Genomic DNA, 13,433 nt, shown 5'->3' on the forward strand with positions numbered 1-13,433 from the left:
GGGCCAACGCACTTTGGGGCCGATCAGGGGTGGACTGGCCATCGGAGAACCAAAGGGTCCGGTGTGTCATCCGCGAAGCGGGCCGAATGGGCCGCGCGCGATAAGCTAAAATGAGCAGCAGCGTTATGCAGAACGGACCACAAAACAGCGCCACGATATGCAGAAAAGGACATCTATCTATCTATCTATCTACTTGTGCTCTATCCATCTGTCCGTCTGTCTGTCTCTTTGCTCCATCCATCCACTTGTGCTCTATCATCTGTCTGTCAGTCCGTCTGTCCGTCTGTCTCTCTCTTTGCTCCGTCCATCCACTTGTGCTCTATCCATATGTCCGTCCATCTATCTAGCTACTTATGCTATATCCATCTGTCTGTCTGTCCGTCTGTCTGTCTCTTTGCTCCATCCATCCACTTGTGCTCTATCATCTGTCTGTCAGTCCGTCCGTCCGTCTGTCTCTCTCTCTCTTTGCTCCGTCCATCCACTTGTGCTCTATCCATATGTCCATCCATCTATCTAGCTACTTATGCTATATCCATCTGTCTGTCTGTCCGTCTGTCTCTCTCTTTGCTCCGTCCATCCACTTGTGCTCTATCATCTGTCTGTCCATCCATCTGTATGTCTGTCCGTCTCTTTGCTCCATCCATCCATACATTTGTGCTCTATCATCTGTCCGTCCGTCTGTCTGTCTGTCTATCCTTCCATCCATGCATCCATCTGTCTGTGCTCTATCCATCCATCTGTACATACATCTGTCTGTCTATCTGGCTATCTTTGCTCTATCAATCAATCCATCCATCTATCTACTTGTGCTCTATCATCTGTCTGTCCATCAGTCTGTCTGTCTATCGATCCATCCATCCATCCATACATCTGTCCATCCTATCTACTGTTTATATCTGGTTTGATGAACAGCTCAAAACAAGCAGATTAAAAGAGAAAGTGGATTGAATTCAAGCCTCTTAGACGGTCTAATCAGATCTGAACATCTAAATACCTCCACAAGTGCCATCCATGTTTAATGAGAGGTCATATATTCTTCTGAGGATCAAGTGAAGCTCATCCTATCATGGCAATTGGCTTCCAGAAGAGCTTCTCTCCATCCAGTCGAGTGGGTTAAGTATTTTGAGACTAAACGTTCTCTAACTGCCGGAGCATTCACCATTTCAAACCGCAACAGAAACCAATGACCTATACTGACAGTTAAAAACTGCCCTCTGAGTGTAACGGTCCAATTAGATTTATGAACTGTGACATTATAGCTATAGTGACATTAGTATGAACGGTCCGTTTCTACAGTGAGATTAATGTCATGGCGGAGTAACAGTTTGAAGAGAATATGGCTGAGCAAGTCAGTTAAAATCTATTTATTTACAGCAACTTACCTGAATAAAAACACATCCAGTTTAATGGCACAGACTTTTGCAGGTAACTATCACTACCCTGGAGTTCTGAGGTTTGTTCCCACCACAGTAAAGCAAGAACGCACGTTAAGCATGTTCAACCATCTGCATACTCATACATGCATAAAGTATGTTTCTGGCCATAAGCTCACCTCGCCGTATATGCCGTCACAGCTTCCGGCAGAAGGCATCTATACGTGGCAGCTCCCAGCCCTCCTCCGGGGTCGAGGGGCCTAGTTCGGGTGAGCTGGGACCACGGCTGAAGTCCAGCGTAGCTTTGGTGCAGGTGGCGGGAGGCAAGGAGATGACGGGGTTGTACATGGATGTGGGGCTGCTGGCCGCAGAGGACGACCAAAACTCCACCTTTATAGCTCACAGGAGAACTGAGGGACAGTTTGCAGGAGTGGGTGGGGGAAGTCATATGTTTCGTGCCAGTGACCCAGCCCATTAGCACGTAGCGCACGTGATTTCACCAAACCCACTTGCGCCTAGACTTAGCGCATGCTTGAACGAAAATAACCTGCTCATTTACATATTAACACCTACTCCGTATTCAGCAACGTGCCGGACATGAAAAGAGGTTCACCAATCACAACAGAGGTCATTCCATGTAGAATTCTTAAAGGGATGGGTCACACAAAAATTACAATTCTGTCATCTGTCATCAACTATCCCTATGTCACAGCCAAGCCCCAGACTGTTCCATGCCATGTCATAGTCCAGGCCCGCCTTATTGGTTCTGGTTCCTCAAGGGTCCATTCAGACCGAACGCGTTCTTTGGTCAAAGGCCAAATTTGGTCGAATCCAGGGCATGCTGAGTGACTCCAGTCAAGTCTCCTAAGCATCCAAATTGGCCCGGTTGCTAGGGAGGGTAGAGTCACATGGGGTAACCTCCTCGTGGTCGCTATAATGTGGTTCTCACTCTCTGTGGGACGCGTGGTGAGTTGAGTGTGGATGTCGCGTAGAATAGCGTGGAGCCTCCACCCGCGCTAGGTCACCGCGGTAACACGCTCAACAAGTCACGTGATAAGATACGCGGTTTGACGGTCTCAGACGCGGAGGCAACTGAGATTTATCCGCGGCCACCCAGATTGAGGGGTCGCTAGAACCACCCCTGCTCTGAAGGACCAAATATCACTTAAAAGGCATCATAAAAGTAATCCATACGACTCCAGTGGTTTAATCCATGTCTTCAGAAGTGATCAAATCAGTTTTTTGTGAGAACAGACCAAAATGAAAATCCCTTTCCATAAATCTTGGCAAGACTCTGCGCATGTGTCAAGCACTAGGAAGTGTAATCGAGCTTGACATCATGATCATGCCTACTGCAATGGAGGAGCTGTATTGGTCTGTTCTCACCAAAACTGACTGGATCACGTCAGAAATCATTGATTAAACCACAGGAGTCGCATGTATTACATATCTGATGTCTTTATGTGATATTTGGACATTCAAATTCAGAGTTCTGGTCACCATTCACGTGCACTGTATGGACGAACCTATTTTACGCAACATTTAATTATAATAAATCAACCAAACCCAAAATGGTCCAATCCCAAAACAATGTGAAGGACAATTTGTGGTGCCGTAAGTCAAAATTAAAATCAGTTTTGATGAATTTAGTTTATGATGGAAGTTTAGAAAATGTCTAATCAGTATCAGGGAATAAATAGGCATAATTAGTCACTTTTAATACATTTTTGTTTAAAGGTTGAATTTCAGTGAATTCCACTGTAAACCCTCTTAATTAACAATTACTTGAGATCAGGGGCAGAGCTGGGGGGGCGTGCCCCCTGGACAGAAGCCTGGCCACCCCATTGACCACCTCACTGACAGCCGCACCTCTCCGTCCTGGGTGTATTAGACAATTTTACAAATTCGTTGCCATGACGATGTAACGTCATACACCCTAAAACGTGAATTTAAACAACTTTACAGCTCCAATAATACACAAGTTTTAACAGAAGAATGAATGTAAACGCTTTTATAGAACTATAAGCTTCACATTTCTGCCTTTAAACCCTCCAAAAATTGGCCCCCGCCATTGACTTCCATTGTAAGTGCCTCACCGTGACCTCCATTTTTGCCTTTATTTTATTTTAAGGAGGGACGAGTCAAAATGGATCTTCATGGTAATCAAAAAGAACCTGGAATATTCCTTTCGAGTATGATCACATGATCCCACAAATCAATCTTTAATTAAATGAGCATACATTTGCGATTAATCAATGGAGCGGGAGACGCAGCCTTTTAATGCAACAAAAGCACATATTCTCTCCGCGATTGGGGAACAAGTTTTTCCATTCTATTACGAAAAATGTAATTCCGTGAAAAGTTCAAATAAATTTAAATAATGGAATAAATCAAAAACTAATAAATACCGTTTAATCACGCCCTCAACCCAAAATAGAAGTGTTAAAAATGGCTCATGGTGTGCCCTCTTGTGGCATGTCATTTGTTTATTTGCATGTTTCACATGCGAGTCTTTGTACGTCATTTGCCATAAAAATCAATTTGTGAGCAGACAGTGTCTGAGTGCAGATAAAGCATTCATTAATGCCACTCAGTGTACTGGAAAAGAAAGTTGCACATAGTGTTCCTGAATAGTTGCCATGGCAATCACTAAACAATTAGACTGTCCACTGTGATGATGCAGGTTCGTGGTGAACAGTCATATGTTATGCAGCCATGTGTCTATAAAAGGTATAGAGCACTGAAATAAAGACTGATATGAAAACTTGAGGATTTGTGGGTAAAATTAGAGTTTGGATGCAGTTGGATGCCAATGGAGTAAGAAAAACAATATATAGACATACGTGTGTCTATAGGTGCTTTTTAATGACATCAACTGAGAATACTTTCATTTTATGTAAGTAGCATATAGAGTATAATTATATGAAGGGTCCTTTATAGGGAGGTGGTCTTGTAACTTTTAGGCATATAAATGACTAATTATTATTAAATCACCATATAGGCTAACCTGCAAAGTTAATGAGCAATCAGCAGGAATGCAAATGTCTATTGAAGTTGTACTTTTGCTTGAAGCATTTTTGGGGACACAGTTGATCTACTTGATTAAGCTTAAAAAGATTTAACAGTCCTCAGAAATTGCCATTTATTCTGCATGTATTTTAGATGTTTAAATATGTGCCGTCCTTTTATTTACATTAATCTACTTTATTTTCCAACGTGACAAAAGCGATCTCGGTGGACACCAGAACACCTGGTAACTGTCCTACCCATGTCAATCCCACTAAACATCCAAAATGATATTTATATCCATTTTTGAGACTAGTTTGAGATTATTTCTTGGTGGAAAAATCAAGTTAACCATGTGACAAAATCCACTCAGTCAGTGGCAATCCATGAAGTGCAAGTTAACGGTGACTGTGGTCAAACCTGTGTGCAAGACACAAGACACATACGCACAGTTTCTTTATTTCACTGGTTGTCATGGAGATGGCATTGCTCAAGTGGACTGAAACTACGCCATCTCACCTTCCAATCCACCTGATGACGGTTCCTTCCACATGCAACAGGGAGAGACTATTTCAGGACAACCGCGGATGGATAAGGATGAAAAAAGGACAGGAAACACAGCTGTCCTTACACAGTGTGGCACATAAGAGTTTCTCCCCATTTGGCATATAGGAGACTTATGCATTTAATGTTCCTAGCATTAAATATGTCATACAATTCACAAGTTACAGACTGATTACAACAGTTTAGGCATATCTAGAGTAATGCAGTTTCCATGCAGTGGCATAACCACGGGTGTGCCAGGGAGTGCAAATACAACCCAAAATGTCAGCTTGCACACTCAAATGAAATACCTTTTGACAATTATTAAAATGGTACATATAGCCGTGGCCAAAAGTATTAGCAGTGACATACATTTTGTGTTTTGCAAAGTTTTTCACATGTTTCTATGGTAAACATTTCATGAGTTTTAAAGGCTTCTATTGGCAAAAACTTTCAATATATGCAAAGAGTCAAAATGTACAATGTTGACCCTTGTTCTTCATAACCTCTGCAATTCGCTCTGGCATGCTGGATATCAGCTTCTGGGCCAAATCCTGACTGATGGAGATCCATTCTTGCCTTATTAGAGCTTGGAGTTGATCACAATGTGGCTTCTGCTTGTCCACTCGCCTTTTGAGGATTGACCACAGGTTCTCTATGGGATTAAGATCCGGGGAGTTGCCTGGCCACGGATCCAAAATGTCAATGTAATGATGTCCAAGCCACTTCATTATCACTCTTGCCTTGTGACATGGTGCTCCATCATGCTGGAAAATGCACGGATCATCACCAAATTGCTCCTGGATCGTTGGGAGAAGTTGCTCGTGCGGGACGTTTTGATACCATTGTTTATTCATGGCAGTGTTTTTGGGCAGAATTGTGAGAGGGCCCACTCCCTGTGATGAAAAGCAACCCCACACATGGATGGCCTCTGGATGCTTCACTGTTGGCACAACACAGGACTCATGGTAGCGTTCACCTTTTCTTCTCCGGACTATCGATTTTCCAGATGTCCCAATCAATCGGAAGGGGGCTTCATCAGAGAAAATAACTTTGCACCAGTCTTCTGTCCAATCCTTGTACTTCCTGCAGAATTTCAGTCTGTCCTTGAAGTTTTTCTTGGAGAGAAGTGGCATCTCTGCTGCCCTTCTTGACACCAGGCCATTGTCCAAAAGTCTTCGCCTCACTGTGCTGCAGATGCCCTCACACCAACCTGCTGCCAATATTGAGCTCTGCACTGGTGGTGACACGATTCCATAGCTGACTCCTCAGGAGGAGACGGTCCTGGTGCTTGCTGGACACTCTGGGACGTCCTGAAGCCTTCTTCACTGCAGTTGAACCTCTTTCATGAAGCTCTTGTTGATCTGGTAAATGGTTCTTTCAGCTGCAATATTCTTTGCAGCAATTTCCTTGCATGTGAGTCCATTTTGATGCAAAGTGATGATGGCTGCACATCTTTCTTTAGAGGTAACCATTGCTATCAAGAACACAATGATTGGAAGCACTTCTTCCCTCCTTTATAGCATCAGTCTGCTCTTATAATCCAATCAGAATGATAGAGTGATTTCACCTGACTAGTACTCGTTCACACTTTCCCAGGTGCTGCTGATATGATTAGTGAAATGATGTTAGCTGGTCATTTTGTGCCAGGGCACAAGTTATGGCTAATGAAGCTTTTTGCAATTATTTAAAATGCATCTGATCACTCTGCACAATAATCTAGAAACAATGTGAATCAACACCACAACAACTGAAGCAGAAACACAATATTGCTGTTTTGTACACGGGTGTAAAATGTATCGACATGATGCCGAATCTTAGCTGCATCAATACAGAATTTAATAAATGATTATGATGACTGCGTTTATGCTGGATTATGGTGGTTCTGTTCAACCTAATGCATGACACATTTATTATCCAAAATGACGTTTTTGAGGCAGTGAATGTAACTTCTGTTTAGTGCAAATTCTCCAATCACATTTTGGAAAATTATTCGGAACAGTTTCAAAATAAGTAAATCAAATTTTATGACTAACTATTAAGATTAATACTTGGATACATTAACATACTTCATTGATAAAATTGTCATGACTGTAATTTGTTTAGTCATTTTAAAATGTAACGAATGCTAAAATAAATGAATGCGCTTCAGTTCTTGGACACCCAGAGCCTTGTTTCTGGCAACACCGCTGGTTGCAGGACCAAAATGTTCCTGAATCGATACATTTGTAACATTTTATTATTATTATTATTATTGCATGCAACATTAGTGTACAGGACTTTTTCTTATTTATACACCCCAAAATGCTAAATAAATCGATTTAGCATAATAAAGCCTATTTTGGAACAACTGAGATTGATTTTTTTTTTTTATTTTATTTTTTTAATTATTTTCATTAAAATTAAACTTTGCATATTGTCATCAAATTGTGTTCTAATGGTCATGAATATAAAGATTACATTGATCCAATAAACATGCTTTTCTCAAGAAATTAATCCTTTCCTTTGATTTTGGGGTGAAATATGACCTGGACCTGTTCTTGAGAGGTTTTGTGAGATGTGCCCCAGTAATGTGCTGCATTTATAGTCCTGTGACTGGACCCTCTTGTAAATAAGATATTGAAAGTATTATTCAGTGACCTTTCAGATTGCATTCACATAAATGAATTCTCTCAACCCTGAAGGGCTCCGAATGTGTATCTGAAGTTCTTGAGAATCACGGTTATTTTAAGTCTCGATCTCTTTCTTTGCTCTCGCTTTCTTTCTCTCCCACCCGGCGTGTTTCTCCTGCGAGTGTGTGAATAATGCACCTCTCATTGTCGCTTGGATCTCATCGCTGTCATGCACGCACAGTCAAGCGCATTTACACTACAAACAGGCAGCTGGTGACACCCACAAAACATCGACTTCAGCCTCTTTCCAGGTCTGTTCAATTATACGGTAAGAGCATCGTTTTATATCATATCATATATATATATATATATGAGAGAGAGAGAGAGAGAGAGAAAGTAAACAAAGTTTATTTTTATTGCTTATTATTTGCATTAACACTGGATAAATAAAGGTACCAAAATTTGCAGTTGCATTCACAATTTGTGGCTGTTGAGATGCTATTGAATTAGGTTTGCCTTGTTAAAGGAATAGTTCACAGAAAGACAAATTATGTCATCATTTATTCACCCTCATGTATTTCCAAACATTTCTAGCTCTTTTCTTCCATGGAACATAAAATGTTAGTCTCAGTCACCATTCAAAATGCATTGTATGCAATGAAAGGCTCACATTTATTCGTCAGTAAGTCATACGGGTTCGGAACTACATGAGGGTGAGCAAATGATGCCAGAATTTACATTTTGCGTGACCAATTCCTTTAAATGTGCAGTAAATGTGTACCTTCTCCATTTCAGTTGTGGGCATCACAAACGTTGTACCGCAGGTACCTTGATTAAAAATAGAAACACTTTGCGACCTCTTCAAAATCTGAAGTGCATATTGAAAATGCTTTTTCATACATCATGCTTCCATGTACATTGTAAATGCCTGGAGAAAATCACAGCCATATTCATAATGGCATAAAGTCCATTTGTTTGCACTCTCAACGTACATCAGCTGGACTTCATTTATAGGGGCTACTTCAGTATTGGGCACATTTTTTTGCATGCACCAGTTGGAGCTTTTCTACCTGTTCCCAGTAGAGTTGAGCACCTAGGCAGAACATCGCTGACAGGGTAGAACTCACATGCACTCTTATGCAATTGTCATTTCCTCCATGGTAACGGCATGCAAACTGCTCATGACAACTTGTTTAAACCGTTTTCACACAGAGGGATTGCATGTTGTTCACAGCAAGAAGCATGTTCTTATAAAAACACATGTCATGTTTCAGAGTAACTTTCATTACACAATCAGTCTTTTGAAATGTTGTGCACGCTTAAAGATCTTTAAAGTAACCATTTTGAGGATGATATATAAGATAATATACATACCAACGCTCCAATTTTATAACCCTCCCACCCTTTTTTCTCTCCAGATTTTACAAATCCTCTCTTTTTCAGCTTTTGGCAGATGTGGACAGTAAGTAGTACTTCTCTTTCAATAACATTGTTCCATTTAATTTTGAATAACACGTTTCAAATTCGCAACCCATTTTACTTTTCGCAATCTGCCATATTTCAAAGTGATATTTTTGAAAGCATTTTGATTTATTTATTTATTTTTTTAAAAGTAGGATGGGACGGGGCCTGGGTAGCTCAGCGAGTAAAGATGCTGACTATCACCCCTGGAGTTGCGAGTTATAATCCAGGGTGTGCTGAGTGTCTCCAGTCGGGACTCCTAAGCAACCAAATTGGCCCGGTTGCTAGGGAGGGTAGAGTCACATGGGGTAACCTCCTCGTGGTCACTATAATGTGGTTCTCCCTCTCGGTGGGGTGCGTGGGGAGTTGTGCGTAGATGCCGCAGAAAATAGCTTGAAGCCTTCACACGTACTACGTCTCCACGGTAACGTTTTATTCTGTGTGGCCTGGTCTGAAGATAATCTGAGCCATTTTCAAACGTCTCTGTCCGAGATGGTCACTTTAGTGGGCAGAGATTTAATCTGAGGTGTCCATTACAATCATTATAAGGAGAGAAATTACACACCAAAATAATTTTGACCAAACAGGTGGCGCTAACCTTTGTCAGGGGCTATTCATACCCACTCCTATCAGTGTGCACTTCGGGCTCAGCCCTAATGAGAAATGTTTGAAAAAACAAACAAACAACTACTAACTAGTTGCAGCAAGCTGCTGTAAACTGCAGTAAGTAAAATACATCCCTGCATTATAGAATAAAGTGTCTCCACCCTCTTTACATAAGCACCAGTAACTGTCTCCCCAGTTGACTTTAACGCATTTAAAAATGCTTTATAAACTCCTATCAAAAGCATCATGTTCTACCATTGCTTTGAAAAAACTAACATCAAGGACAGTCAGCACAATGGCCTATAGAGAGATGCAGGCCGAGCTCTCTGCTCACGCTGAAAAGGACAGGCACCGCAAAGAATGTTGTCTGGCGGTAACAGCAAACAATAAAGCCAAGGTCTCTGCCTCGCTTAATTGAATTAAGCTTTTCAAAAAAAACAGAAGTGTACTGGAGAAAGAGCGCTGTGATTCTACAGAAAGAGCTCGTTGCCGAGCAGCAATGAGAAAACAAGGATAGTGGTAAAGTGCATTTGATGCCAGCATATTTGATTTATTTAGCTATTTGCAGGAGCAACCAATCATGCAAATCACAATGAAAAAAAAAAATGCATGATAATTCAGCACCATTTTTGAGTCTTCCATTCTGTGAATGCAATGTGTAATTAACAGTGGCGGAGCTAGGGGTGGCCGTGGCCACCATGGACCGAAGCCTGGCCACCCCACTCGCAATTGCTGTTTTTTCATTTATTGGCACAATTTAGTCCTTTAGAGGTGAAATCATCTCTGTACAAACTTAACATGTGTGCACACCAAGGTCGCCGCACCTCTCCGTCCCAGGTGTCAATGTATCCACTCACCCCCCGCCCACAGTCCGACAATATAAAAATGCTGCCCGAACATTTCTGTGCAGTCCGAGCGCTTGCCCCTTTGAAAAACTCCTGGCTCCGCCCCAGGTAATTAAGTGTTGATATGTATCGAACAAAGTAGCGATGCAACTAACTTACTGCTGTAAACTACATTGATCGGTAGTGTCATGTTAGCTCAGCTATTTTCACATTAGTGTAGCTTTTCCAGAAACAAGCTACATTTTCCCATGAGTAGCGCTGTTGCGCCACAGAACAACCACGGTTTCCACCCCCCAAAAAAACATGCCCTTACAAAAAAAATGTATAAACAATATGAGAGTCCCACTTTACTATTATTGCCTAGAAAAAATGGGTTGGTTGGTATAAAATGGTGATGGTGTGGTGTAGTGGTCTAATGCACATAACTGGTAATCAGAAGGTTGGTGGTTCGATTCCCACAGCCACCACCATTGTGTCCTTGAGCAAGGCACTTAACTCCAGGTTGCTCCGGGGGGATTGTCTCTGTAATAAGTGCACTAAGTTGCTTTGGATAAAAACATCTGCCAAATGCATAAATGTAAATAAAATGGTTATATGGCATTTTGATCATAATTAACAGCGCCAGGATAATTTTCCATAAACTATGGTTACTATGGTAAACCATGGTTCAGTTCTGAAAGGGGCAGATAAAGCTATTGCAAGGGAATGCAAACATTTTTGCAAGGGAACGCAATATTAAGAAAATAAATTCCTTCCCTGTCCTCCGAGGGGCTCGGTACAAAGTAGCTTCCCCAACACTAGTGCAATTAGGTGCAACCTGGGCTATCAAAAATGAACTGCCTTTCACACCTGAATCACAGCTGATAATGACAAGTGGTGTCACTAAGGCCATGTAGATACCTAATCTTGCTTCCCTGTTCACAGGCTTTGCGATGGCATCATTCGTGACCCATATCAAGAGTGAACAGTGAAAGAGTTGAGGATGGACGGTGCACAAGCAGGCAACGTTGACGGCAACTCCTTGCTAAAAGCCGTCTACCTAAGCCGACTCCGTCTTACACGTCTGCTTCTGGAAGGCGGGGCTTACATAAACGAGAGTAATGAGCGTGGGGAAACGCCCCTGATGGTCGCCTGCCAAAGCCGACATATGGACCACCAAAGCGTTTCGAAGGCTAAAATGGTTGGATATCTGCTCGAGAGTGGCGCTGACCCAAACATCCAGGACAAGAGCGGGAAGACGGCTCTAATGCATGCCTGTTTGGAGCAAGCTGGTTCCGAAGTGGTGTCATTGCTTTTGGGTAGCGGTGCAGATCCGTGTCTGGAAGACCGCGCTGGCAATTCTGCTTTGATACACGCCATCAACTCCAGCGATGAAGAAACACTTAAAATGTTGATGAATGCCTGCAAGGCCAAAGGAAAAGAAGTTATCATCATCACTCCTGATAAACTAGCATGTGGAAGGCAAACGGCGAAGCAGCATCTATCCATTCCTCCACTTGCAACGGTGGAACAATGGGACAAGCAGCATTCCTCAACTGGTCCCTGTGCCTCTCCATCTGATATACTTCTCAGTACATCACCACAGGAGACCCTTTCTTCCATCCTTACAGAGCATAAGTTTTCCTTCCAGGACCTTCAAAGCATAACGAATTCTCAGCCAACATCTCCTTCCCGCCAGGCATCTCTGGTACATAGTCGCCTGAACAAGCTCCATCATCTTCAAAGACTACACTCCGAGCCATGGTTGACGATCCCCCAGTGTTTCCTGGTCCAACAGCTTGGAAAAAGTACCACTCCTACGGAGGAACCTTCTGACATTACACCTGAAGAGGAGATGACTTTCAGAATGAACAGAATGGCTTTCGGTAATACGCCACTCTCGAGACATTGCAGTGTTGATCTGAAAGAAGCCAACTGTTTGAGTCAAGCTCTAAGCCACGAGATAAACTCCAACAACGGTAAAGGGTTAAGACCAGAAGGTGTACCGTATCGAAATATGTCCTTTGAGAGCTTATCTTCCTTGCACTCTCTTTCCCATCCCAATCTTCACTGCAAAAGCAGTGCTGAAGCTTTACCAGCGGAAAAGGATCCCAGCAGGTTCCTGCCAAACCTGGCAGTGTCTAGTCTCCGAAATATAATCCAGAGAAAGAAACTAGGAATGGATCACTACAGCTCAGATTCCCAACTTTCAGTGACCCTTGCCAACTCTTCAGAAGACCATAAAGGACAGGTGGAGAAGAGGAAGCTTGGCAAGTCTCGTTCTCCTACTTTGGTAGGGTCAAGAGAGTCTCTTGAGAATGCATCATTGGCGCACCTGCACATGAGAAACACAATCAGCTATGAGCGTCGCGGTTCCGGGGCGCTTCTGGAACCCATCTCCCATCCTCGAGCTGGCTTCCTTCCTCCATTGAACCAGCATGCCCCAATCCCAAACATTACTGGAACCGGCAATTCAAGTGGCATCAACAAAGCAGTTTGTGGCGTGGTGGCAGGGACAAAGCCCTGCATTCCCTCGGCTCCTGCGGGTTTTCCCAAGGATCTCAAGACCAGAAGGATGCTGTTGAGAAGGCACTCCATGCAAACGGAGCAGCTCAAACGACCTGGAGACTTTACAGAACTCTTTGGTCACTGATCACTTTACGGTTGCTTCTAACAGACTAATTCATTGCTGGCGTCTGAAGCTCTGAACAAATACCATAATCTTGTGTCTAGTCAATAATGTACACAAGACGATGTAAACAACTTTACATCGGTGAAGACACCTTCCATTAGAAAAAAACAGAACATTGATTAAACAGCATTGACAGAAAAAAAGGTCACAGTTGGTTGATCAATTAATTGCATAGAAAAGTGGCTTGCCAATGCATTTGTTGAGTCATTGTGTAGAGTACATACCTTTGATTGCATGTTGTGCTTGAACATCATCTTCATGGTACAAAAACCAACAGTAAAGTGTTTATACAGGTTGGGTACATTTGATAAACTAA

At 42.4% G+C, this 13,433-nt stretch overlaps 1 protein-coding gene across 1 annotated transcript; it reads left to right on the top strand.

The window, feature by feature from the left end:
* The first annotated feature begins 11,428 nt into the window (after window positions 1-11,428).
* ankrd34ba (ankyrin repeat domain 34Ba) lies at window positions 11,429-13,078 on the top strand. Its single transcript, XM_052116644.1, has one exon. It carries the CDS (start codon window positions 11,429-11,431, stop codon window positions 13,076-13,078), a length of 1,650 nt encoding a protein of 549 aa, XP_051972604.1.
* The last annotated feature ends 355 nt before the right edge of the window (window positions 13,079-13,433 follow it).

Source organism: Xyrauchen texanus, chromosome 43 (assembly GCF_025860055.1).
Source record: "Xyrauchen texanus isolate HMW12.3.18 chromosome 43, RBS_HiC_50CHRs, whole genome shotgun sequence".
Taxonomy (NCBI): Eukaryota; Metazoa; Chordata; class Actinopteri; order Cypriniformes; family Catostomidae; genus Xyrauchen; species Xyrauchen texanus.

What these genes read in the sequence shown, in the direction of transcription:
- ankrd34ba (XM_052116644.1), top strand. Translation starts at nt 11,429, where the DNA reads ATGGACGGTGCACAAGCAGGCAACGTTGACGGCAACTCCTTGCTAAAA.